General features: G+C 40.3%; 1 protein-coding gene and 1 non-coding gene across 11 annotated transcripts in view; both read left to right on the top strand.

The window, feature by feature from the left end:
* FAM168A (family with sequence similarity 168 member A) overlaps positions 1-23,532 on the top strand; it is a 195,516-nt gene that overhangs the window by 123,468 nt on the left and 48,516 nt on the right. For all 10 annotated transcript variants that reach the window (XM_081539545.1, XM_081539541.1, XM_081539540.1 and 7 more), the window contains one exon: positions 381-468. In XM_081539545.1, coding sequence (XP_081395671.1) covers positions 399-468 — 70 coding nt within the window. In that variant the 5' untranslated portion in view covers positions 381-398. The remainder of the gene's footprint in view (positions 1-380; positions 469-23,532) is intronic.
* LOC145528013 (U6 spliceosomal RNA) lies at positions 21,666-21,772 on the top strand. Its single transcript, XR_014070093.1, has one exon. It is a non-coding gene; the product is annotated as a U6 spliceosomal RNA (small nuclear RNA).

The raw sequence follows: 23,532 nt of genomic DNA, 5'->3' as shown, positions 1-23,532 counted from the left end.
ACAGAGAACCTGAAGTAATTGATTTTATGTTAGGACATTGAAGGCCAGAGAGGGGAAGAGACTTGGCCAGTGCCACACAGTATGCTCATGGTAGCTGAATTTATGGGGTAGTGGGACTAGTACTGAACTGAGAATCAAAAGGCTGGGGCTGACATTAGGCCAATTGTGTCACTTCTCTGCCTCTCAGTATCTTCATGTGTACAGTGGGAAAAGTGTCTAGCAAAGGGCCAAGTACAAACAAGTGGCTTTTTTTTTTAAGTCCTCCTTCTGTTACACTACGTTGCTTCTCTGTGTCACTTGAAGATTATAGATCTGAAGTTGATGTCAGGGAGAATGAGCAATCAATAGTCAATGCTGATTTTTTGTTTGTTTTTCTGTAGGATTCTCAGTTGTCCACAATGAACCCTGTTTATAGCCCCGTGCAGCCTGGGGCTCCTTATGGCAACCCGAAGAACATGGCCTACACAGGTGAGTGGTGTGAGAATGACTCTGAGTTTGAGAAATGGTGGTTAAGGACCCTACCACATAAGGTGATCAATGACTTCTGGCATACAACACCTCCAAAAGCCCTTGTAAAGCTTGGAAACTTGTAGAAGGGAGACATGTCTGGAGTTTAGTGGAGATGAAAATGATGTTCTTAAGACCATGGATTATTGAACTGCTGCTAGGGGAAAGGAAGGGAGGTAACATTTATTTATTACTGAGTACCTACCATAGGCCTAGTCCTGTACCGGGCACTTTTACATATCATGTTTAACTTTAATCTTAATTATACACGGTGAAGCTTATTATCACCATTTCACAGATGAAAAAAATATAGTTGCAGTGAGGTCACAAAACAAAACTAGGTGTTTGAACCAAGGTCTGCTGATTCTGAAGGCTGATCTCTTTCCTGACTGCATACCACACTGTTTCCTATTGCACTGCCTTTGTGAATGTCCTCCCTCTGTCTAGAATGCCATTGTCCCCTGACAGCTTCACCCTATCCTTTAACATCTCTTCTCTGAGCTCAGACAGCACTTTTCCAGGGGGTATTCTCTCCCTTACCTGGCCTTGGGCAAGTTTTTTAACCTTCCAGAGCCTCGATGTTCTCATTATAAAATGAGAGCAAATAGTGTTACCATGTTTCATGGGCTGCTACAAGGATTAAATGAGCAGTGTGAGGCACTCATCATATAATATATGGCACCAAGTAAGTACTTAATAATGGTTATTATTTACAAATAACCAAGAATGGGTAGGATATATCATAATGGAAGTAAATGAGTACTTGAGATTAGCTGGACTAAAGAGTAGAAATGGGGGGGGAAATGGGAAATGGAGCTTAAAAAGTAGAGTAATGATGGTCTTGGCAGAATCGGAGATGGGAGGATAAAGAGTTTCACCCTGGAAGGGAGAAGAGGGTATGTGGAGCGTACTGGTTCCTTTTTAGAAATTTGCACTTTACTATGTATGCTGTATAGCCTCCTAGATTGAGAATAGAGGGATCTCTGAGAACTTTTTGTCTGGTTTTCCAAATTTTTGTTGTGGGGTGCGGGGCTTCAAAAATCTTCAAATATTTGATATGATTTTTGAAAAATATTTAGAACTATTTTTATAAAACCTGCACACACACAAGATGATCAGTGTGTGCTAACACATTTGCAGCTATTTATGCTTGTAAATCAGAATTTTCTCAATGCTGTGCAACCCAAATAAGATTTAGGAATATATTGAGCCTGATGTGACTAAGCTGTCATCATTAATTTTCAATTTCACACATTTGTGTTTATCACAACAGCTTTATTATCCTGACTTAACTCCAATAGTAAACACATTCTGTTTGGGCTTCTGTAGTATGTTTATTCTAATACCGTTAATATCAGTAACCAGGATCCATTTGGCAGTATCCTATGCCCCACTAGCTCAGGGATCCTGTGGCTTTTTCTCTTCCTGGTTCAGAATATTCCAGCAACCTACGTCCTTTGCCAGAGGGGACCGAGCTGCTTTGGCAGACAGAGCCGGAGAGAATCCTTCAGGTTTCATGTGATCCTGGCAGCCTTCATTCTTACTGAGTTGCTAAACCTGAGAAAGAAACAGTTGCATTTATCTATTGATTTTCACAAAGAAGATTAGCAGTATAACATACTGATAAATGTGTTTCAACTGAATGAACAACAAGCAAATTTAAATCCCAGCTTTTTCAGATAATAGCTAGATGACTTTGGACAAACCACTTAACCTCCCTAAATTTGAATTTCTTTTATAAATTGGGATAGTACTATTTCATAGGATAGTTGTGAGAATTAAATGAGATAATTAGTACTCCTCTGCAGGGAGAGAGGGAGGATTGTCTTTGTTTCTACTAATCACCAAGGATTATTATCAGCCTGGAACTACATTTTAATTTTTCTGCTGGGATTCTAAGACTGCACAGATGGTATAAACTCCATATAAGTAGAATAAATTTAAATTTTGCACAAGCCAAGGTTTCAGTTCTTAAGGAAACTTTCTTTTTTAACCTGAGCTTCCAGTTTTCTCTCTACTTTGCAGACTGTTTTTATTTTTTTTTTCCACCCCCCGCCCCCTTTTTTTATTTTTTAAACTGATGGATGATTTCTCTAAATTCCCAGCTTTATGCAGGGGAACTTGAGTTCCAGCTCTTGGCTTCTCCAGGGCCCGGAGCCTCATCTCCCATCGTCCTCCTTCATAGCTGTGAAAAACAGGCTCTTTGACTGCCTAGACCAAAAACTTTCCCAGAGCATCCCAACATCAGCTTACTCTGAGAATTCCTGATTTTTAATTTCCTTTTCATTTTTTGACCTCAGGAGATTTCTTCTCTTTCTTAAAATCTCAAGTCTGCCTGTATTTATTATATAACATAAAATGTTTTGAATTATACTTTTTATCCAGCTTTTCTAAGTGTTGTGGAGTAGGCAAATTTTCAGATTATCTTTTCTTCCAAATTGCAAGAAATAAAGATCCAAGTGAGGTAACCTGTAAAACAGATGTCAAATACAGTGCATTAGAGTAAACATTCGCTATTATTGTTAGTAAAAATAATGGTTATATTAAAGAGTGTTAATTACCATTTGGCAAGTACATACTAGATACTTCATTAATTATAATCTTACTAATCATAAACTCCATAGTACTCTTCTTTTAAGTTAAAGTAACTGATAGTTTAATTCATGTTGTATTACTTGGCCAGTATATATAGCTTCTGAAGGATGAGGAAAGATTTGAACTCGGGTCTTTATTATTTCAAAGTGATAATGCTTTCTGTTATAGCAAGCTGATTTGTCTTAAAATATGTGCTTCTTTCACTGCTTCCAATGATAAGCTAGGGGAAAGGATTGTGTTTTCAGCTTCTAGGAGTAGGGAGCCTCATGTTTCAGGAGCAAGCAGCTAGCTCCTGACAGCAGTTTGGGGTAGGCTCAGAGTGGGGGCAGTGTAAGTGGAGGGTCAAGTCCATTGTGGTATTGTCTGCTTCAGAGGTAACAGGGTGGTGGCTACAGGGAATAGAGAAGTTGGAAAAATTCTTGATTTAAAATTCCCTCTGAAATAGGGAAATAAAATATAGCTTTGCAGTTACAATTCTGACACCAATTCCAATGTGTGGATTCTTTCCCCACACCAAGCTATTCTCTGACACCAGCAGGGTGCCCTGCAACTCAACTCAATTCTGACACAATTCAACTCAATTCTGACACTATGTACTTGGAGATAATGTCAGATTCCACAGGTTGAGAGCTCAGTCCCACAAAACTGTCCTCATGTCAGATGCCAATCACAAGTCCAGGTTGTAACCTGTGCTTCTGACTGACTGGCTGTAAATCTGAGGTTCCTATAACTCCCTCCCTGGGTTCAATTAATTGCCAGAGCAGCTCACAGAACTTAGGAAACCAGTTTATTCACTAGATTATTGGTTTATTATAAAAGGATGTAACTCAGGAACAGGTGGATGGAAGAGATGCAGCTGACAGTGAATACAAAAAGGAATGTGGATCTTCTAGAGGGCACCACTCTCCCCATACCTCTACATGTTCACCAACCTAGAAGCTGTCTGAACTTTGTCCTTTTTGATTTTTGATAGCTCAGTTGATAAAGAATCCACCTGCAATGCAGGAGACCCCGGTTCGATTACTGGGTCGGGAAGATCCACTGGAGAAGGGATAGGCTACCCACTCCAGTATTATTGGACTTCCCTTGTGGCTCAGCTGGTAAAGAGTCTGCCTGCCATACGGGAGACCTGGGTTTGATCCCTGGGTTGGGAAGATCCCCTGGAGAAGGGAAAGGCTACCCACTTCAGTATTCTGGCCTGGAGAATTCCATGGACTGTATGTATAGTCCATGGGGTTGCAGTAAGTCAGACACGACTGAGTGACTTTTGCTTTCTTTCTTTCAGTATATAGGTATGATTGACCATTGGAGATTGATTCAACCTGCAGTCCCTCTCCTCCTGTTTGGGATGTAAGATCTTGCATGCCGCATAGCATGGACCCCCCCCCCCAAAAAAGGCATCTTTATGCTTTTATCGCTTAGGAAAATTTCAAGGGTTTTTAGGAACCCTGTGCCAAGAACAGGAATGAAGACTAAATATTTGCTTTTTATAAATCACAGTATCACAGCAATACAGTGTATTCCAGTAAACAGCTGTCTTCTAGCCAGTTGACAGTTCTCTCTCTCTTTATATCTCCTTTTTAAAGCTCCTTTACTGAGCACTTACTGTGTGCCAAAAATTGAGCTCAGTGTTTTACAGACTATTTATTTTTATATTTTCAGTAATCCTATGAAGTGGTTGTAACTAGCTCCTTGCACATCTTGGAAAAGTTAATTTAAAGAACATAATCTGTTCATATACTTTAAAATACTGAAAGTATAGGTAATGTTGTAGACTGTTTATGTCCCCCCAAATTCATATGTTTGAAACCCTGGCCCCCTGGTGTGATGGTATTTGGCGATGGAGCCTTTGGGAGATAATTAGGTTTAGATGAGGTCATGAGGGGAGGGCCTTCACAGTGAGATTAGTACCTTTATAAGAAGAGGAGGAGACAGCAGAGTTCTCTCTCTGCCATGGGAATGATCTTGGGTGGCCTTGGCCTGCAACGGCTTGTAGCAGGGCTTTGGTTTCCAGCCAGAGGTTGAGGCCAGGTCATGGTGGTAAAGGTACCAGATCCTAGCCACTAGGCAGTGGTCAGTGACAAGGGCCCTGGCCCTTTGACTTTCAGAAAAGATTTTCCACAAAGACGGAAAGTACTGAAGCAAGTGAAGTATTTATTGAGAGGAAAAAGAGTACAGTATGTGTGGATAGACACATGGGAAGACTCAGAGGGAGACTCCCTGACTTGCTAAGTTGCACCCTCAGTTTGAATTACTTTGATGGAGCATTTCTTCTGGTTTCCTTTGGCCAATCATTTTTATTTGGCCTGGTTCGCAGTCCGTATTTGGTATATCTCAGGATCCTCTCATGTGTCCCTTGACAGTATCCCTCTTTGACCTCCAAGGAGCCTTTCTGCACATGTGTAGTCTGGGAGGTCTTCTGACTTCGAGAGTGAGAAATACGTAATCTGGGCAGGGCCTAGCCTTCTCCCTTAATTGTCCTGCTATTCTTGTTCTGGAGGTTAGGTCTATAGGGAATGAATTTCCAGTTGCTTTGTCCTGGTGGTGGGGGGTGGGGTGGGGTATTTCTCTCCTGCCTCAGAAGGACACAGCAAGAAGGCTGCCATTAGCAAGCCAGGAAGAAAGAGCCCTCGCTAGAACTCAGCCACGCTGGCACCCTGATCCACGTACTTTCAGGCTCCAGAACTGTGAGAAAGAAATGTCTGTTGTTTAAACCACCCAGTCAGTCTGTGTTATTTTTCTGTGGCAGCTCCAGCTTACAGTAAAGATAGTAAGTACAGTGAACACTTGAACATGCTTTACATAGATTGACCATGAAAATGGGCTCTTTACAGACTGGGACATTTCTTTTTCTGAAAGGTCTCAGAAATGTTTCTCTGCCAGAAGTTTGAAGTGTAGTTAAGATCTAAACATTGTCTACTTTTCTTTTTTTTTTTCCTTTTTCTCTTCTTTTCTTAAAATGTTCTAATGGTGAGAGTGTCCAAGTGTCACCAGAGGCCTGGTATATGTGCTGAGAGGACAGGTTTTGGATTCTGTCGGATCTGGAGTAGAATCTAGGCTCTGCCACTAATTAACTCTGCAAGCTTGAGCAAGTTATTTAACCTTTCTGAATCTCAGTTTCCTGAACTGTAAAATGGGATAATGATCTATACAGATGGTTGGTTCACCAGTCCATGAGAATGTTTATAAAGCCTCTGGCACCGTGCTCATCATTGATGTTCAGTTAATGGTTATCACAGTGCACAGCAATGAGTACACCATATAGGGAAAAGAATATGGGATATGGAGTTAGTGACTTAGATTGTAGACCTGATTCTGCCACTGAAAAACTATGTGACATCAGATAAATTATTAACCTTTCTGGGCTTCAGTATATCCTTTGCAAAAAGAAAAAGGACTGTGAATGCCGCCTTTACAAGACAGCTGGGAGTAATAAATGTAATGGGGCCAACCATTGATGTGTAGTAGAATTTCAAAAATCCAGTTAGAAAAGAATTCTGAAGTGTGAGAACACTTACTCATCATTTTATAGGTGAGACAGTGAAGAACTGTTGAGGAAGTATTGAAGCTAGGCTGGTACCTAAGTCTACCTATCCTGGGTCTGTATATTCATTGTCTCGCTACCACAAAGAACAACCAAGTTTTTATCCTTGAAAACCTTCCTTCTCTACATCCTTTCTTGGCCATTTCCCCATCTTTTCTGGGCCACACCAGCTCACATGCTCTCCCCACTCCTGTGCTGAGCCCTAAATGAATTTCTTGGCTTCAGCATACAACAAATATGTTCAGTATGTCATTTACCCCTTCCCACAAAAGACATGGCCTTCAAGGTTGCAAAGCTAGGAATTGGTATGGTCAGACTTTACTAGCATTTTCCACCAGTTTTATGCTTTCTTTACTTAAAAAAAAAATTAGTCAATTTAAGAAGCAGATTTTTTTTTAAATGTCTTTTAATTGATTTATTTTGGCTATGCTACATGGCATGTAGGATCTTAATTTCCCAACCAGGGATCAAACCCATGCCCACTGCAGTGGAAGTGTGGAATCTTAACCTCTGGGCTACCAGAGAAGTCCCCAGATTTGTATTTGACATGGCAGTTTGTCAGCTAGAGGACCTTAATAAGTAAGCTGATAGCCTGAAAATACAATGAAATAATCTGAAGGTTAAAAAATAATCTTTCTCTGCAGTGACCCGACCCCTGCATGTTTCACTCCTTTGTAAGGACCACCTGGTGGAGGTTTTAAGACTGACATTTGTACTTTGGTCTTTGGAAAGAACTTCCATGGGTTTTTTCCCCTCATATTTATTTCTTATAACAAGTCTGGGGAGATAGCCCTTATTTTCCAGACGAAGTGACTGAAGATCAGTTTTCCCAAGGTCATAATACATGGCAGAGCCCCCAAGCACCAGTTTTCTGCATTACAAAGCAAGAGTTTTTAACTGCTGTAGCATAGTTGACTATTGTCTTGGAAACCACAGTGATTAAGATCAGAGATGAGCCTGGAAAATGGATTGATTCCTGAAACTACTCTATGAAACCCCCTTCTGATATTACAACTGTACTCCACTCAGAAAAAGTCTCAGGTCACTTAGTTACTTTTCCACCTTTGATTGAAGAATAGCCTCTAAGGAGAATTCTTATCAACTTGTCTTGTTATAGTAGTTATTAACAATCTCCCTGTTGTTAAGCCTTCATCCTATTTGACCTCTGTATCATTTGACACTCCTGACTTCTCCCTTCTTGAAATTTTTGTTTCCTTGCTCTGCTTTGATTATACTGTAATTTTTCTGCTTATGGGCTCTCTTTATGAGTTATGTAGAGACTGCAGAGATCCTCAGAGAAAGCAAAAGGGAACTTTTTCTCTTGCATATTTGGTTTATAGCAAATTTTCTTTTTTAGAACAATGATAGTTGAAGTCTAGCAATTCCTTTGAGTTTCTCAGCAAGGAAGAGGTATGCTCGAACTCTTCCATTGTCTGTGTAGTCAGCTTGGACTGGTTTAATTTGGATCTCAGCTTCTTTGCTAACAAAGCCAGATTTGACTTCTAAAAACAAAATTAACTTCCAGTTACAAGATAAATAATTACTAGGGACATAATGTACAGCATGATAAATATAATTAACACTGCTGTATGTTATATATGCAGTTTACTAAGAGAACAAATCTATCACAAATAAAAAATATTTTTTCAAGACTTCGCTGATGGTCCAGTGGCTAAGACTGTTCACTCCCAATGCAGGGAACCTGGGTTCAATCCCTGGTCAGGGGAGATCCCACATGCCAAAACTAAGATCTGCACAGTCAAATAAATAAATAAAAAGAATAGAAAACAATTTTTTCTGTTTCTTTAATTTTGTATATATATGAGATGATGGATGTCCACTAAACTTATCATGATAACCACTTCATGATGTGTGTAAGTCAAATATTATTCTGTACACTTTAAACTTATACAGTGCTGTATGTCAATTATATCTCAACAAAACTGGAAGAAAAAATTTAACTCTCCTATGCCAAATTTTCTCTGAAGCTTAAGAAAACAAGGGTCCACAGAACCCCATGTAATAATAGATAAGAAGTAAAATACTTTACAACTTTACCATTTGTAATTTCATTGAATGTTTATAACAGTTGTATGAGGTAGAAGTTTTTATTAAAATATTCATTTTATAGATGAAAGTCTAAGAAAGGTAGTAAATGTGTACAGGATTTTATCGCTTGTAAGTGGCAATGCTAAGACTAGAGCTTAAGTTTACTGGACTTCTAAATCTAATTCCAGTTGTTCTTCCCACTCCACCAGGCTGTCAGGCAAGTGCTCTCGGGGTTTTAAAGGGAACACAAGCAGTATGTCTGCCTCTGATACATTATGTGTGATTTCGGTACAAAAAGCAAATGGATTAAATCTTGTCTGGGCAAGAATCATGTGCATTAAACTAATTTTCTCTTTGCTTGTAACTGATCTACTTTCTTGGATCACAAGATAATTTCCCATTTTGGTAGGAAAGAAAGCAGTGTTTTTGCCCAAAGAAAGAAGTGTTGGTGTTGGGTTATTCCCTGTTCCTCTTGGCTCCCTGTTCTCCTGTTCATTTTTTTTCATGTCTCCTAGACTGAGAACTCCTTGAGGAAGAAAGTTAGGAACCTCCTGTGCCTGGAAGACAGCAGGCAGTTAGTTACTCATTAAATATTTTTTGAATTCTTATTATGTTTATGTTAATTATAAATTACTGTTGCTGTAGGTAATTATTTTATAGTAAGAACTATCATTGTGTGTGTATGTGTGTGCGTGCTTAGTCATGTCCAACTCTTTGTGACTCCATGGACTGTAGCCTGCCAAGCTCCTCTTTTCATAGAATTTTGCAGCAAGCATACTGAAGTGGGTTGCCATTTCCTCCTCTAAATAACTATTGTTAATGACTAACAAATAGAGTACCAGACACTTAATAAACATTGTCTTCAATTCTCATGATAACTGTACAAGGAAGAGCTACTTCATATGAGGGAATAAAGTTCAACTATGTTAACTTTTCCAAGGTTTTATAGCTTGTAATTGTTAAGTGAAAAATAGGCATATGTAAAAGAAAATAATTTTTTTACTTTATTGTGGAAAAATATACATAAAATTTACCATTTTAACCATTTTAAGTGTACAGTTTAGTGACATTAAGTTCTTTCATAATGTTGTATAAACATATTATTTTCAGAACTTTTTCATCATCCCAAACAGAAATTCTGTATCCATGAAATAATAATTCTCCCTTTTCCTTCCCTCTAGCCTCTGGTAACCTCTAATCTAGTTTCTGCCTCCTTGAATTTCCCTATTTTAGATATCACAAGAGTGGAATCATACAATATTTGCCCTTTTATTTGGCATATGTCACTTAGCATAATATTTTCAGGGTTTATCCATGTTGTAGCATGTATCAGAATTCATTCCTTTCGATAGCTGGGTAACAGTTCATTTATGCCACATTTTGTTTATTCCATTCAACATTAGTCTCCTTAAATCCTGTGGAATAAATTTTAGCCCTTGGATGCTGAACCATGGCTGTCAGCCTCTGTGCTGGTCCCTCAGCCAGCAAAAGCAGCTATGAGCAATCAAACACATAAATAAACCCTGTGGAGGAACAAGGTTCTTATGGCCATCTCTAGCTCCAGCAGGCCATACCAGCAACTCAGGGCTTCACTGTCGCTGCTGTCTGAGTGTGGGAAAGGGCATGGGCTAGGCAAAAGACTGAAAGGAACTGTTTATTGACTAGACTCCAGTGTTCCAAAGTAGTTACTACAGAGAATTTCTGCTAGTTCAGGTTTGGTGGAGAGATGGGTTTCTGGAGCTTCCTGTTCTGACATTTTCAGGACGTCACTCCCAATATAGGTATCCTTTAACAAAACCTGGTGTCATAAAAAAGATTTGTTACTATTGCATAAAAGAAAGTATCAGGAAAGGATTTTTTTTTTCTTTTCCAGGTAAGGTCCTAATACTTCCAGTATTCTTTGCAAATAAAAAATAGCATTGTCCTGCTTGATGGTGTGTGATATGTGCTTTCCATGTATTTGTTCACAGTGACAGATTCTCAGAAATAGCTGAGGTAACAACAATGTATTCAGTCATTGGCATATTTCTGTTAAATGATGGAAGTATTGTCCTGTAGCTCACTTGGTTTCCTGTCTTCTACTCTGGTGGAAAAAAATCTTTATTCATTAGCATTCTGAGAGCTTTGAATCAAGATTTAGACGCTTTCTTATGCCTGAAGAGATTTCATTTAAGGTTTTGCTTTAAGGTATTTCAGACTTGCTTTGCTTCCCTGGTGGCTCAGATGGTAAAGAATCTGCCTGCAGTGCAGGAGACCCAGATTCAGTCCCTGAGTCAGGAAAATCCCCTGGAGAAGGGAATAAAAACACACTCCAGTATTCTTGCCTAGAGAATCCCAGGGATGGGGGAGCCTGATGGGCTGCCATCTATGGGGTTGCACAGAGTTGGATACAACTGAAGCGACTTAGCAGCAGCAGCAGCAGCCCTTACTTCTTTACTCTGCTGATACCTTTTGGATTGGCAGCAGGATTGCTGGACAGAGCTCTGGGGAACACCAGGTTCCACCCTTGAATCTAATAATAGTAGTTCTATTAGTAACTATTCATTGAGTAATAAGATATATGAGATATGAGCTGGGTGCTTTATATAGTTCATCTCATTTAAGCCTCCTAATATCTCACAAGATGGACATTATTGTTCCATTTTATAGATGAAAAAACTGATGCAGGGAGGTTAAATGAACTATAACTTTAAAAATTATGACTCACTATATTGTACACTTGTAACTTACATACTGTATTTCAATAAAAGAATAATAAAATTTTTAAAATGAGGTGGTTGCTTCTCAAGATGCCTTAGAAGCTAGTAAAGGGCAGGGTTAAGCAAAATAGGTGTTCTCTTCCCATCTAGTAAACGTCTGCTCAGGCCTATTTTATATATAAACTTCCAGGTGAGATTTTGTTTGAAGGGAGGGTTCTCCTGCCACACGCAGAGGGAGGTAAATGAACTGATCAGGATGAACTCTGACCTTCCAGTCTCTTATATATGCTATTCTTCAAATGGTAAGATTATCGATTTTGTGAAGACACATACATGCAATGACTGTGACGTTTGTGTATGTTACCTCTCCATGGACTTCCTACCTTAACCAGCACAGATTGTAAGGAGAAAAAAGACACAAGTAAGGAGGTAGTTGCAGTAGTGAGACATGCTGTCTCAGAGGGATATGCCACTCTATTCCAAGAGCTTAACATAATAAATGGATGTACTGACAAACTGCTGTGGAATAAAGTGGACATAGGGGAAGGGCCATAACTCTTCAGAGGTTGTTATCAGGAAAGCCTTCTCAGAGGTTAAGCATGGAACTAGGTCTTGAAGCACAAGGTGGAGTTCTCAGTTCCAGGTCTGGTTCTGCTGCTAATAACTGCAAGACACTGGGAGAGTCTTGCTTTCATTTCCTATCCAGGCTATGAGGAGCTTACATGAGTGGTTCAGCAATTTCCCTTCCAGCTCTAAGATCCTGGACATTAATCTGTAAATTTTCTTTAGCTCTCTTTCATTATCAAGCAACTGGCTAATTCATACCCTTAATCTATTTCTTTTGCCTCTTCTTGAACACAATTTTCTATGCCCCTTCTTGGAATCCCTGGCCTTAATGAAAGGTTGAGAAACAAGGAAGGTGAGGTGAACTCAGTACCCTTACTCAGAACCTCTTCTGCAGCGACTCTTGTCAGTCCAGGTCTTCTTGCTCTAGGGCTCCTGACCTTCTTGGGCAAGACCAATAGGAAACTATGAAAAACCTTTACATAAGGATCCTCCTGAAAGAGAGTAAGGATAAGCCATGTGAGTTCGTTCCCTTTTCTCACTAAATAAGTTCATGCAATTTAATTTTCTATTAGTCGTTTATGATGATTCCTATGTGTGTGTGCTTAGTCTCTCAGTCATGTTCAACTCTTTACAACCCCATAGACTATAGCCCACCAGGCTCCTCTGTCCATAGGATCCTCTAGCCAAGAATACTGGAGTGGGTAGGCATTCCCTTCTCCAGAGGATCTTCCCGACCGAGGGATTGAACATGGGTCTCCTGCATTGCAGGAAGATTCTTTATGGTCTGAGTCACTAGAGAAACCCCCATTATGATTCATAGTTAATGGAAGTATAATTTAGTACTTACATTAAATTGTACTTAGCCCTGAATGGTATTGAGTATAGTATTTATATTAAGTTTCTTCTAGAAATTTAATTAGAAGAAATGGAGTAGCCATCATAGTCAACAAAAGAGTCCAAAATGCAGTACTTGGATGCAATCTCAAAAACGACAGAATGATCTCTGTTTGTTTCTAAGGCAACCCATTCAATATCACAGTAATCCAAGTCTATGCCCTGACAGTAATGCTGAAGAGGCTGAAGTTGAATGGTTCTATGAAGACCTACAAGACCTTCTAGAACTAACACCCACCAAAAATGTCCTTTTCATTATAGGGGACTGGAATGCAAAAGTAGGAAGTCAAGAGATACCTGGAGTAACAGGCAAATTTGGCCTTGGAGTACAAAACAAAGCAGGTCAAAGGCTAACAGAGTTTTTCCAAGAGAATGCACTGGTTACAGCAAACACCCTCTTCCAACAACCCAAGAGAAGACTCTACACATGGACATCATCAGATGGTCAATGCCAAAATCAGATTGATTGTATTCTTTGCAGCCAAAGATGGAGAAGGTATATCCAGTGAGCAAAAACAAGACTGGGCGCTGACTGTGGCTCAGATCATGAACTCCTTATTGCCAAATTCAGCCTTAAGTTGAAAAAAGTAGGGAAAACCCTGGACCATTCAGGTATGACCTAAATCAAATCACTTACAATTATACAATGGAAGTAAGAAATAGATTCAAGGGATTAGATCTGATAGAGTGCCTGAAGAACTATGGACAGAGGTTCGTGATATTGTTCAGGAGGCAGAGATCAAGACCATCCCCAAGAAAAAGAAATGCAAAAAAGCAAAATGGTTGTCTGAGGAGGCCTTACAAATAGCTGAGAAAATAGAAGCGAAAAGCAAAGGAGAAAAGGAAAGATATACCCATTTGAATGCAGAGTTCCAAAGAATAGCAAGGAGCCATAAGAAAGCCTTCCTCAGTGACCAGTGCAAAGAAATAGAGGAAAACAATAGAATGGGAAAGACTATAGATCTCTTCAAGAAAATTAGAGATGTCAAGGGAACTTTTCATGCAAAGATGGGCACAACAAAGGACAGAAATGGTATGTACCTGACAGAAGCAGAAGATATTAAGAAGAGGTGGCAAGAAAACACAGAAGAACTATACAAAAAAGAGCTTCATGACCCAGATAACCATGATGATGTGATTACTCACCTAGAGCCAGACATCCTGGAATGTGAAGTCAGGTGGGCCTTAGGAAGCATCACTACGAACAAAGCTAGTGGAGGTGATGGAATTCCAATTAAACTATTTCAAATCCTCAAAGATAATGCTGTGAAAGTGCTGCACTCAATATGCCAGCAAATCTCCAAAACTCAGCAGTGGCCCCAGGACTGGAAAAGGTCAGTTTTCATCCCAATCCCAAAGAAAGGCAATGCCAAAGAGTGTTCAAACTACTGCACAATTGCACTCATCTCACACACTAGCAAAGTGATGCTCAAAATTCTGCAGGCAAGGCTTCAACAGTACGTGAACCATGAACTTCGATATGTTCAAGCTGGATTTAGAAAAAGCTGAGGAACCAGAGATCAAATTGCCAACATCCGTTAGATCATAGAAAAAGCGAATGAGTTCCAGAAAAACATCTACTTCTGCTTTATTGACTATGCCAAAGCCTTTGACTGTGTGGATCACAACAAACTCTGGAAAATTCTGAAAGAGATGGGAATACCAGACCACCTGACCTGCCTCCTGAGAAATCTGTATGCAGGTCAGTTAGAACTGGACATGGAACAACAGACTGGTTCCAAATCGGGAAAGGAGTACATCAAGGCTGTATATTGTCACCCTGCTTATTTAACTTATATGCAGAGTACATCATGAGAAATGCTGGGCTGGATGAAGCCCAAGCTGGAATCAAGATTGTCAGGAGAAATATCAATAACCTCAGATATGTAGATGACACCACCCTTATGGCAGAAAGTGAAGAACTAAAGAGCCTCTTGATGAAAGTGAAAGAGGAGAGTGAAAAAGTTGGCTTAAAACTCAACATTCAGCTAGTGCACCAGGATGACCCGGAGGGATGGGATGGGGAGGGAGATGGAAGGGGGGTTCTGGAAGGGGAAAACATGTACACCCATGGTGGATTCATGTCAATGTATGGCAAAACAAATATAATATTGTAGAGTTAAAAAAAAAAACTTTAATCATTAAAAAAAAAAAACTCAGCGTTCAGAAAACTAAGATCATGGCATCCAGTCCCATCACTTCATGGCAAATAGATGGGGAAACAATGGAAACAGTGACAGACTTTATTTTGGGGGGCTCCAAAATGACTGCAGATGGTGACTGCAGCCATAAAATTAAAAGATGCTTGCTCCTTGGCAGGATAGTTATGACCAACCTAGACAGCATATTAAAAAGCAAAGATTACTTTGCCAACAGAGATCTGTCTAGTCAAAGCTATGGTTTTTCCAGTAGTCATTCATGTATGGATGTGAGAGTTGGACCATAAAGAAAGCTGAGTGCCGAAGAATTGATGCTTTTGAACTATGGTGTTGGAGAAGACTCTTGAGAGTCCCTTGGACTGCAAGGAGATCCAACCAGTCCATCCTAAAGGAAATCAGTCCTGAATATTCATTGGAAGGACTGATGCTGAAGCTGAAACTCCAATGCTTTGGCCATCTCATGCGGAGAACTGACTCATTGGAAAAGACTCTGATGCTGGGAAAGACTGAGGGCAGGAGGAGATGGGGACGACAGAGGATGAGATGGTTGGATGGTATCACTGACTCAATGGCCATGAGTTTGAGTAAGTTCCAGGAGTTGGTGATGGACAGGAAAAGCTGGTGTGCTGCAGTCCATGGGGTCGCAAAGTGTCAGACACAACTGAGCAACTTAACTGAACTGAACTTATATTAAATTATAATTTCCCTGAATTCAGCTGAAAATGGGTGGGGTTTGATAAAGGACTGGAAGAGCTTTTGCCTATGCTGTATAGATTCTCATTGGAATGATTTCTGTTGCTTAGTGTAGTGGGGAGAGCTCCTGCTTGAAGTCAGAAGACTTGAACTTGAATCCTAGCTCTGCCTGTATCTAAAAACTTCAACTGATTTTACTTTGAAAGCCTCAGTTTCCTCCTCTGTAAAGTAGGAAAGACAACACCTACCTTATCTATCACTTGTCTGTGAGATTTTAAGGAAATAAGTGATCTCTAAGAACTTTTAAAATGAGAACACAGCTAGTCAGGAGTGGTGCTGGATGAGTGATTAGGCTGACTTCTTATCCTGGAGTTAACTGCAGCAGGCTGAGGGCTCAGGGGAGGTCAGGAGGTTGATGAAATTAGCAACTTTACTAGTGCTGATCTGTTCTTGTTTGTGTGTTTTGAAGGTTGCTCCCTGGCATTTGGAGGCAGAATTGGCCTGCTTCCTGGACTTGTACTTCTCAAATAATCATAAGGTTTGGGGATAGGAATGGAAGAAGTCTAGAGCTTGGGAAAAAAGGATACCTGGGTAGAGATGAAACCCTCTTATGCCCCATACACTGCAGAGTTGTTTCTCCTGTGGGTGGGTTAGTAATAATAGCTATCTCTTATTAACTTGTGGAATAAAAATAGAGCTTCCCTCGTGGCTCAGATAGTAAGGAATCCGCCTGCAATGTGGGGAGATCCAGGTTCAATCCCTGGGTCAGGAAGATCCCCTGGAGAAGGGAATGCCTACCCACTCCAGTATTCTTGCCTGGAGAATTCCATGGACAGAGGAGCCTGACAAACTATAGTCCACAGGGTCAAAGAGAGTCAGACATGACTGAGCGACTTTCACTTATTAACAGATGGTTGGATGGTGTCACTGACTTGATGGACATGAGTTTGAGCAAACTCCGGGAGTTGGTCATGGACAGGGAAGCCTGGCATGCTGCAGTCCGTGGGGTTGCAAAAAGTCGGACACGACTGAATGACTGAACTGAACTTATTAACACTAATGGTTGCTCTTTGTTGAGCATCCTTGTCAGCCACATGCAGTGTTTGGAAACTTTCCTAGTGTTCCTGACATTGGAAGAGAGCAAACTCAGCCTGAAAATAGCCCAGAGAGTTAAACTTTATTTGAAGTCTGTTTGAAGTTTATCTTCAAAATTCATAAGAATTTTACCTTAAATCACCTTTATATAGTCATAGTTGTTTTCTTTAAAGTAAATACTTTAAGTTGTTTGGTAGCTTTTTGTGTTTGGTAAAAAATTAGCATTTCAAGAAAGTGCATCCTGTTTATTCAATGCTTTCATGTACCCTCTAGCGCATTGTTGAGTAACGACAGAGGCTCCTTTATCCAGTTTGAGAACTATGTTGTCATTATTTTATTTAATCCTTATTAAAATATCTAAATTTTGATAGATGTAGATATAAGTCAAGAAAGATCGAAAGACTTGTCCCTGTCACAGAGCCATAGCATGATAGAGCCAGAATCATATCTAAGTTTGGATGCTCCATGTTAAGCACAGAGCTACATATTGTCTGTGTTATTTACTGACCTTATGCTTGTTTATATTTTAGTAACCCTCACTGTTCTTGGGGCTTCTCTTGTGGCTCAGCTGGTAAAGAATCCGCCTGCAATGTGGGAGACCTGGGTTTGATCCCTGGGTTGGGAAGATTCTCTGGAGAAAGGAAAGGCTACCCACTCCAGTATTCTGGCCTGGAGAATTCCATGTGCTGTATAGTCCGTGGGGTCTCAGAGAGTCTGACGCTACTGAGCGACTTTCACTTTCACTGTTCTTGCAGACACTCACGGTGTCCTCAGTGTTTAACCCAGCGCCTACACAGAGTAAACTCTGAGTATTGACTGACTGAATGAATAAATGACTAAAGCATTAGGTCCCTAATAATGAAACCTTTTCAGAGATCCGTTAAGTGTCCGGCAGATTGACCTCAGAGTTTAGAATAAACATTTTCGTTCTGAGACTTTCCTTCTAAAGCAGTGATTCAGTTAATGCTAAGCCAGTTCTTCTACACAGAAAAGAGTATTTGTAGAGAATTCTAGATAAACAAGACTGTCCAGGAACTTTTGTTCTCCTCTCTCTTCCCAGACATTTCTACTGAGCTTCCCAAACATTTCTTCTAGCAATTCACCTGTGACTCACTGACAGTTCCTAAGCCATCAGGAAAGTTATCTCAGAATTAGGTGGGTTTTTGTTTGTCTCCTTACCCTGTCATACATACACTCATACACACTCTCTCTTCTCTTTCCATGTACCCATCCATCCCTGATCAGTACCGTCAAGTACAGGTGTATTGTGGACAAAGCTTGAGAGTCATTGTCATAACATTGTTGTTTTCCTAATGGCAGCTGGTTGTGAGTAGTCTGTGCATACTTTGGGAGATTGGTGAACCTCTAGTGCTAACTTGTCCTTTCTTCCAGAATGTATTGCCTGGAACTCCTAGGAGAATTTCTCTTCTAAAAACCCATTGGCATTGTCCATTGATCTGAAGCATTTGGAATCTAGTCCTTCCTTAAAGAGAAATCTGTAGAAACCTGTTAGTAGTTGCTTTTAGGGGGATTTTGGAGGGTGGGGTGGGAAGGATTGTTTTTTGTTTGTTTGTTTAAAAGATGTAAGCAAGATGATATCCTGATAGAGTGGATCTCTTCTTAGGACTGAGAAACTTTTCACAAAAGGTAGCCAATTGTGAGTTTTCAAAGATTTATACCTTCTAGCAGTGGCTTCTAAGTGTAGTCACCAGGCCTAAGAATTTGTTAGAAATGTGAATTCTTGGGCCCTACCCCGGATCTGCTGAATTACAAACTCCAGAGCTTCCCCAGGAATCTGTGTTTTCATAAGCTCCCTGATTCTGATGCTTAAATCTGCCATTTAGTTAAATGTTTAATAAATAGTTCTTTTCTTCTTTCCCAATTCAGTGAGCTTGTCTAGGAATCTTGCCATCGTAAATGTCATAATTCCTCTAGGAAGTACTTTTTGGATTCTGAACAGCTGTAGAAACAAAGGCCATGTGTTAGCTTGGAGACATGTCAGCTATGGCACCTGTGTCAGCTGTGATGGGAGTGGCTGGCCCCCTCCCAGACAGACTGGACGGTCTATGAGCAAGCTGCTGTAAACCCTGGACAGAGGAGTAGAAGCTACAGTTTTCAGGAAGATGGCCAACAATTCTTCCTTTCCCCTGTACATCTTAGGAAAACTAAATAATTGGCCCAAAAAATGGCTTTAAAAGGACACATGTTGGGTGAGGTCAAAGGTGTGATTACTTGAAAATTGCTTAGCTGGTGGAGAAGGTACTTGAATTTAAGTGTCTAAATCAGATTTTTGCTATTACCGCTCTCAGCAGGAAAAGAGGCAGAAAAATCAATAGCCCTTGGTCTTGTTTAAGCTACAGAACCACACTTCTTGTTATCTCCAAAGGCCTCTGGCTGCCAGAGAGAGAAGCTTGGGCCATCACTGTCACAACAAATGCTGCCAGGATTGTAAGTTTCTCCTTAGTTCTTTGAACTCTCTCATCTTAGACTTGCATGACAGGGAGTCTGAAATCTTTGTGGCCCATGAGATAAGTGGGGGTGAGCAGCCAAGACCTATCTCCAGACCTTCCTTCCTTTTACCCTCTTTAGGATGGCCCCTGAGCTGGAAGAACTGAATTCAGAAGTGCAGACATGAGGGGTGGGCAGGTCCAATAGAGTTGGCCTGTTCTGAGCAACTCTGTTGTGGTTTAGGTTACTGACAATTCTGCGTTTCCAGAGGAACATGGAGGCCTTGAAGAAATACGCTGAGTGATAGATATTATTATAATCATTTTCATCATTTGAGTACCCATGCTCAGCCAGGTCCAATGCCAGGTGTTTTTCATATAGCTTAATGATCGACTCCCTAATTTGGAATCTTATTAGCTCTCTCACACGCTAGCAAAGTAATGCTCAAAATTCTCCAAGCCAGGCTTCAACAGTACGTGAACTGTGAACTTTCAGGTGTTCAAACTGGATTTAGAAAAGGCAGAGGAACCAGAGATCAAATTGCCAACATCTGCTGGATCATAGAAAAAGCAACAGAGTTCCAGAAAAACATCTACTTTTGCTTTATTGACTACGCCAAGGCCTTTTACTGTGTGGATCACAACAAACTGTGGAACATTCTTAGAGATGGGACTACCAGACCACCTGACCTGCCTCCTGAGAAATCTGTATGCAGATCAGTTAGAACTGGACATGGAACAACAGACTGGTTCCAAATTGGGAAAGGAGTACGTCAAGGCTGTATATTGTCACCCTGCTTATTTAACTTATATGCAGAGTACATCATGAGAAACGGGCTGGATGAAGCCCAAGCTGGAATCAAGATTGCCAGGAGAAATGTCAATAACCTCAGATATGCAGATAACACCACCCTTATGGCAGAAAGTGAAGAACTAAAGAGCCTCTTAATGAAAGTGAAAGGGGAAAGTGAAAAAGTTGGCTTAAAACTCAACATTCAGAAAACTAAGATCATGGCATCTGGTCCCATCACTTCATGGCAAAAAGATGGGGAAACAATGGAAACAGTGAGAGACTTTATTTTGGGAGGCTCCAAAATCACTGCAGATGGTGACTGCAGCCATGAAATTAAAAGATGCTTGCTCCTTGGAAGAAAAGCTATGACCAACCTAGGCAGCATATTAAAAAGAAGAGACATTACTTTGCCGACAAATGTCCATCTAGTCAAAGCTATGGTTTTTCCAGTAGTCATGTATGGATGTGAGAGTTGGACTATAAAGAAAGCTGAGCACCAAAGAATTGATGCTTTTGAACTATGGTGTTGGAGAAGACTCTTGAGAGTCTCTTGGACTGCAAGGAGATCCAACCAGTCCATCCTAAAGGAAATCAGTCCTGAATATTCATTGGAAGGACTGATGCTGAAGCTGAAACTCCAATACTTTGCCCACCTGATGCGAAGAGCTGACTCCTTGGAAAAGACCCTGATGCTGGGAAAGATTGAAGGTGGAAGGAGAAGGGGACGACAAAGGATGAGATGGATGGATGGTATCACCGACACAATGGACATGAGTTTGAGTAAGCTCCAGGAGTTGGTGATGGACAGGGAAGCCTGGCGTGCTGCAGTCCATGGGGTCACAAAGAGTCGGACACGACTGAGCAACTGAACCGAACTGAGCTCTGTCATTTGATTACTCTGTACCACGTATAAATGCTTGAAGATACTACTGGAAGACTTGACTAACGGTAATTTAAATAAATAAAAGTGTATTTTTCTCACATAAAAAAAAGTCTGGAGGTCAGTGGCAGATAGCATTGATTTATTAGGTCTGTGATTTCAAGACTGGTATCCCCTGAATCTTTTGGCTTTTCCCACTTGTTCTAGCATGACTGCTATAGGTACAGGCATCATGTCTGTGACCAAAGTAGGAAGAAGGTGAGGGAACAGAGAAATACTTTTCCTTTTACTAGAAAAACAGTGGCTTTCCCACAGTTCCCCCAGGAGACTTAATGTGTATATTTCCTTGATCAGAACTGGGCCACTTGGCTAGTCCTAAGGAATAGGAAGGCTGAGAAAGCGAGTACTTTTCCAGCCTCAGTAGGGCAGAGGGGGTTGGAAATGGGCATTGAGTTAGCCAGCCCATGGTCTACCAAAATGACCTGGATGAGTAAGTTAGCTTTTCTAGTTGGTTTCCTCATCTATAAAATAAAGGTAATAGTGGAACCTACCTCATGAAGGGGTTATGAAAATTAAATGAGATCAATGTAAAGTATTCAGTAGCATAATACTTGACACACAGTAAGTAATAGTATTATTTTTTTATTGCTAGTATTATTATCACCTCAACTCTGAAGAGTTATTATTGTTCCATTTTATATGAGGAAGCCAAAGCTCAGTAAGTGGAAATAATAGTTTGCCTCGTGCTTGCTTAGGCAGCACATATACTAAAATTGGAACAATACAGAGAAGATTAGCATGGCGCCTACGCAAGGATGACATTCAAATTTGTGAAGCCTGCCATATTTTTTTTTTTAAAGATAGTTTGCCTGAATTCACAGAATTTGAAATGATGAAACAGATTAGAACCCATATCTGAATCTAAAGTCCATGCTCCTTTTTTTGCAGTGGCAATTGAGTCAGCAGAGAAATGGTGGTTAGCTGGTAAGTCCTTTTTGGCCAGACACATGGCATCAGCCATATAGGCTGTGTGATTAGGGAAGGAGGGAGACTAAAAATAAAAAGTAGATTTGCACCCCCCAGAATAATGGAAATGAAAACAAAAATAAACAAGTGGGACCTAATTAAACTTAAAAGCTTTTGCACAGCAAAGGAAACTGTAAACAAGGTGAAAAGACGACCCTCAGAATGGGAGAAAATAAAGCAAATGAAACAACTGGCAAAGGATTAATTTCCAAAATATACAAGCAGCTCATATAACTCAATACCAGAAAACAAACAATCCAGTCAAAAAGTGGGCAAAAGACCTAAACAGACATTTCTCCAAAGAAGACATACAGATGGCTGATAAACACATGAAGAGATGCTCAATATTGCTCATTATTAGAGAAATGCAAATTAAAACTACAATGAGATATCACCTCACACCAATCAGAATGGCCATCATCAAAAAATTCACAAGCAACAAGTGCTGGAGAGGGTGTGGAGAAAGAGAGAACCCTCTTGCACTGCTGGTGGAAATGTAAATTAATACAGATACTATGAAAAACAGTATAGAGATTCTGTAAAAAAAAACCTAAGAATAAAACTGCCATATGACCCAGCGATCCCACTTCTAGGCTTATACCCTGAGTAAATCAAAACTGAAAAAGATACATGTACCCCAGTGTACTGGGAGCACTGCTCCATGTACATTGGAGCACTGTTTACACTAGCTAGGACATGGAAGCAACCTAGATGTCCATCGACAGATGAATAGATAAAGAAACTTTGGGTGTGGGTGTGTGTGTGTGTTAGTTGCTCAATCACCGATCCAACTCTCTGTGACCCCATGGACTGTAGCCCGCCAGGGTCCTCTAAGAAGCTGTGGTACATATATACAATGGAACACTACTCAGCCATAAAAAGGAACACATTTGAGTCAGTTCTAATTAAGTGAATGAACCTAGAGCCTATTATACAGAATGAAGTCAGTCAGAGAAGAACAAATATCATATATTAACACATGTATATGCAATCTAAAAAGATGGAACTGATGAACCTGTTCACAGGGCAGCAATGGAGATGCAGACATAGAAAACAGACTTATGGACAAGGGTGGGGAAGAGGAAGGAGAGGGTGAGATGAATGGAGAAAGTAGCATGTAAGCATATACACTACCATATGTAAAATAGATACTCAATGGAAATTTGCTCTATGACTCAGGGAACTGGAACTTGGGCTCTGTAACAACCTAGAAGGGTGGGAAAGGGTGGGAGGTGGGAGGGAGATTCAAGAGGAAGGGGACATATGTACACCTATGGCTAATTCATGTTGATATATGGCAGAAATCAAACCAAATATTGTAAAGCAATCATCAATCAATTTAAAAAAAAAAGAGTACGTTTGGACAGTGAGAACACAAACAGAAGCCCTTCCTGGGACATATAAAGACATATAAAGACCAATGACTGAAGATATCATCATTGGATTGATACTAGATCCACCATATTGAGAGATGAGGACTTGAGAAAAATGGAAATATAATTTGATAAGAGCTTTAAGAAAAGTCAGTTAGAAGAGTAGCTAGAGGGACTTCTCTGGTCCAGTGGTTAAGAATCCACCTGCCAA

Source organism: Giraffa tippelskirchi, chromosome 11, assembly GCF_054371585.1.
Source record: "Giraffa tippelskirchi isolate mGirTip1 chromosome 11, T2T-mGirTip1v1.2.pri, whole genome shotgun sequence".
NCBI classification, from domain to species: Eukaryota; Metazoa; Chordata; class Mammalia; order Artiodactyla; family Giraffidae; genus Giraffa; species Giraffa tippelskirchi.
Note: the sequence above shows the minus strand (reverse complement) of the source record. Positions and strands in the feature narration are given on the sequence as shown.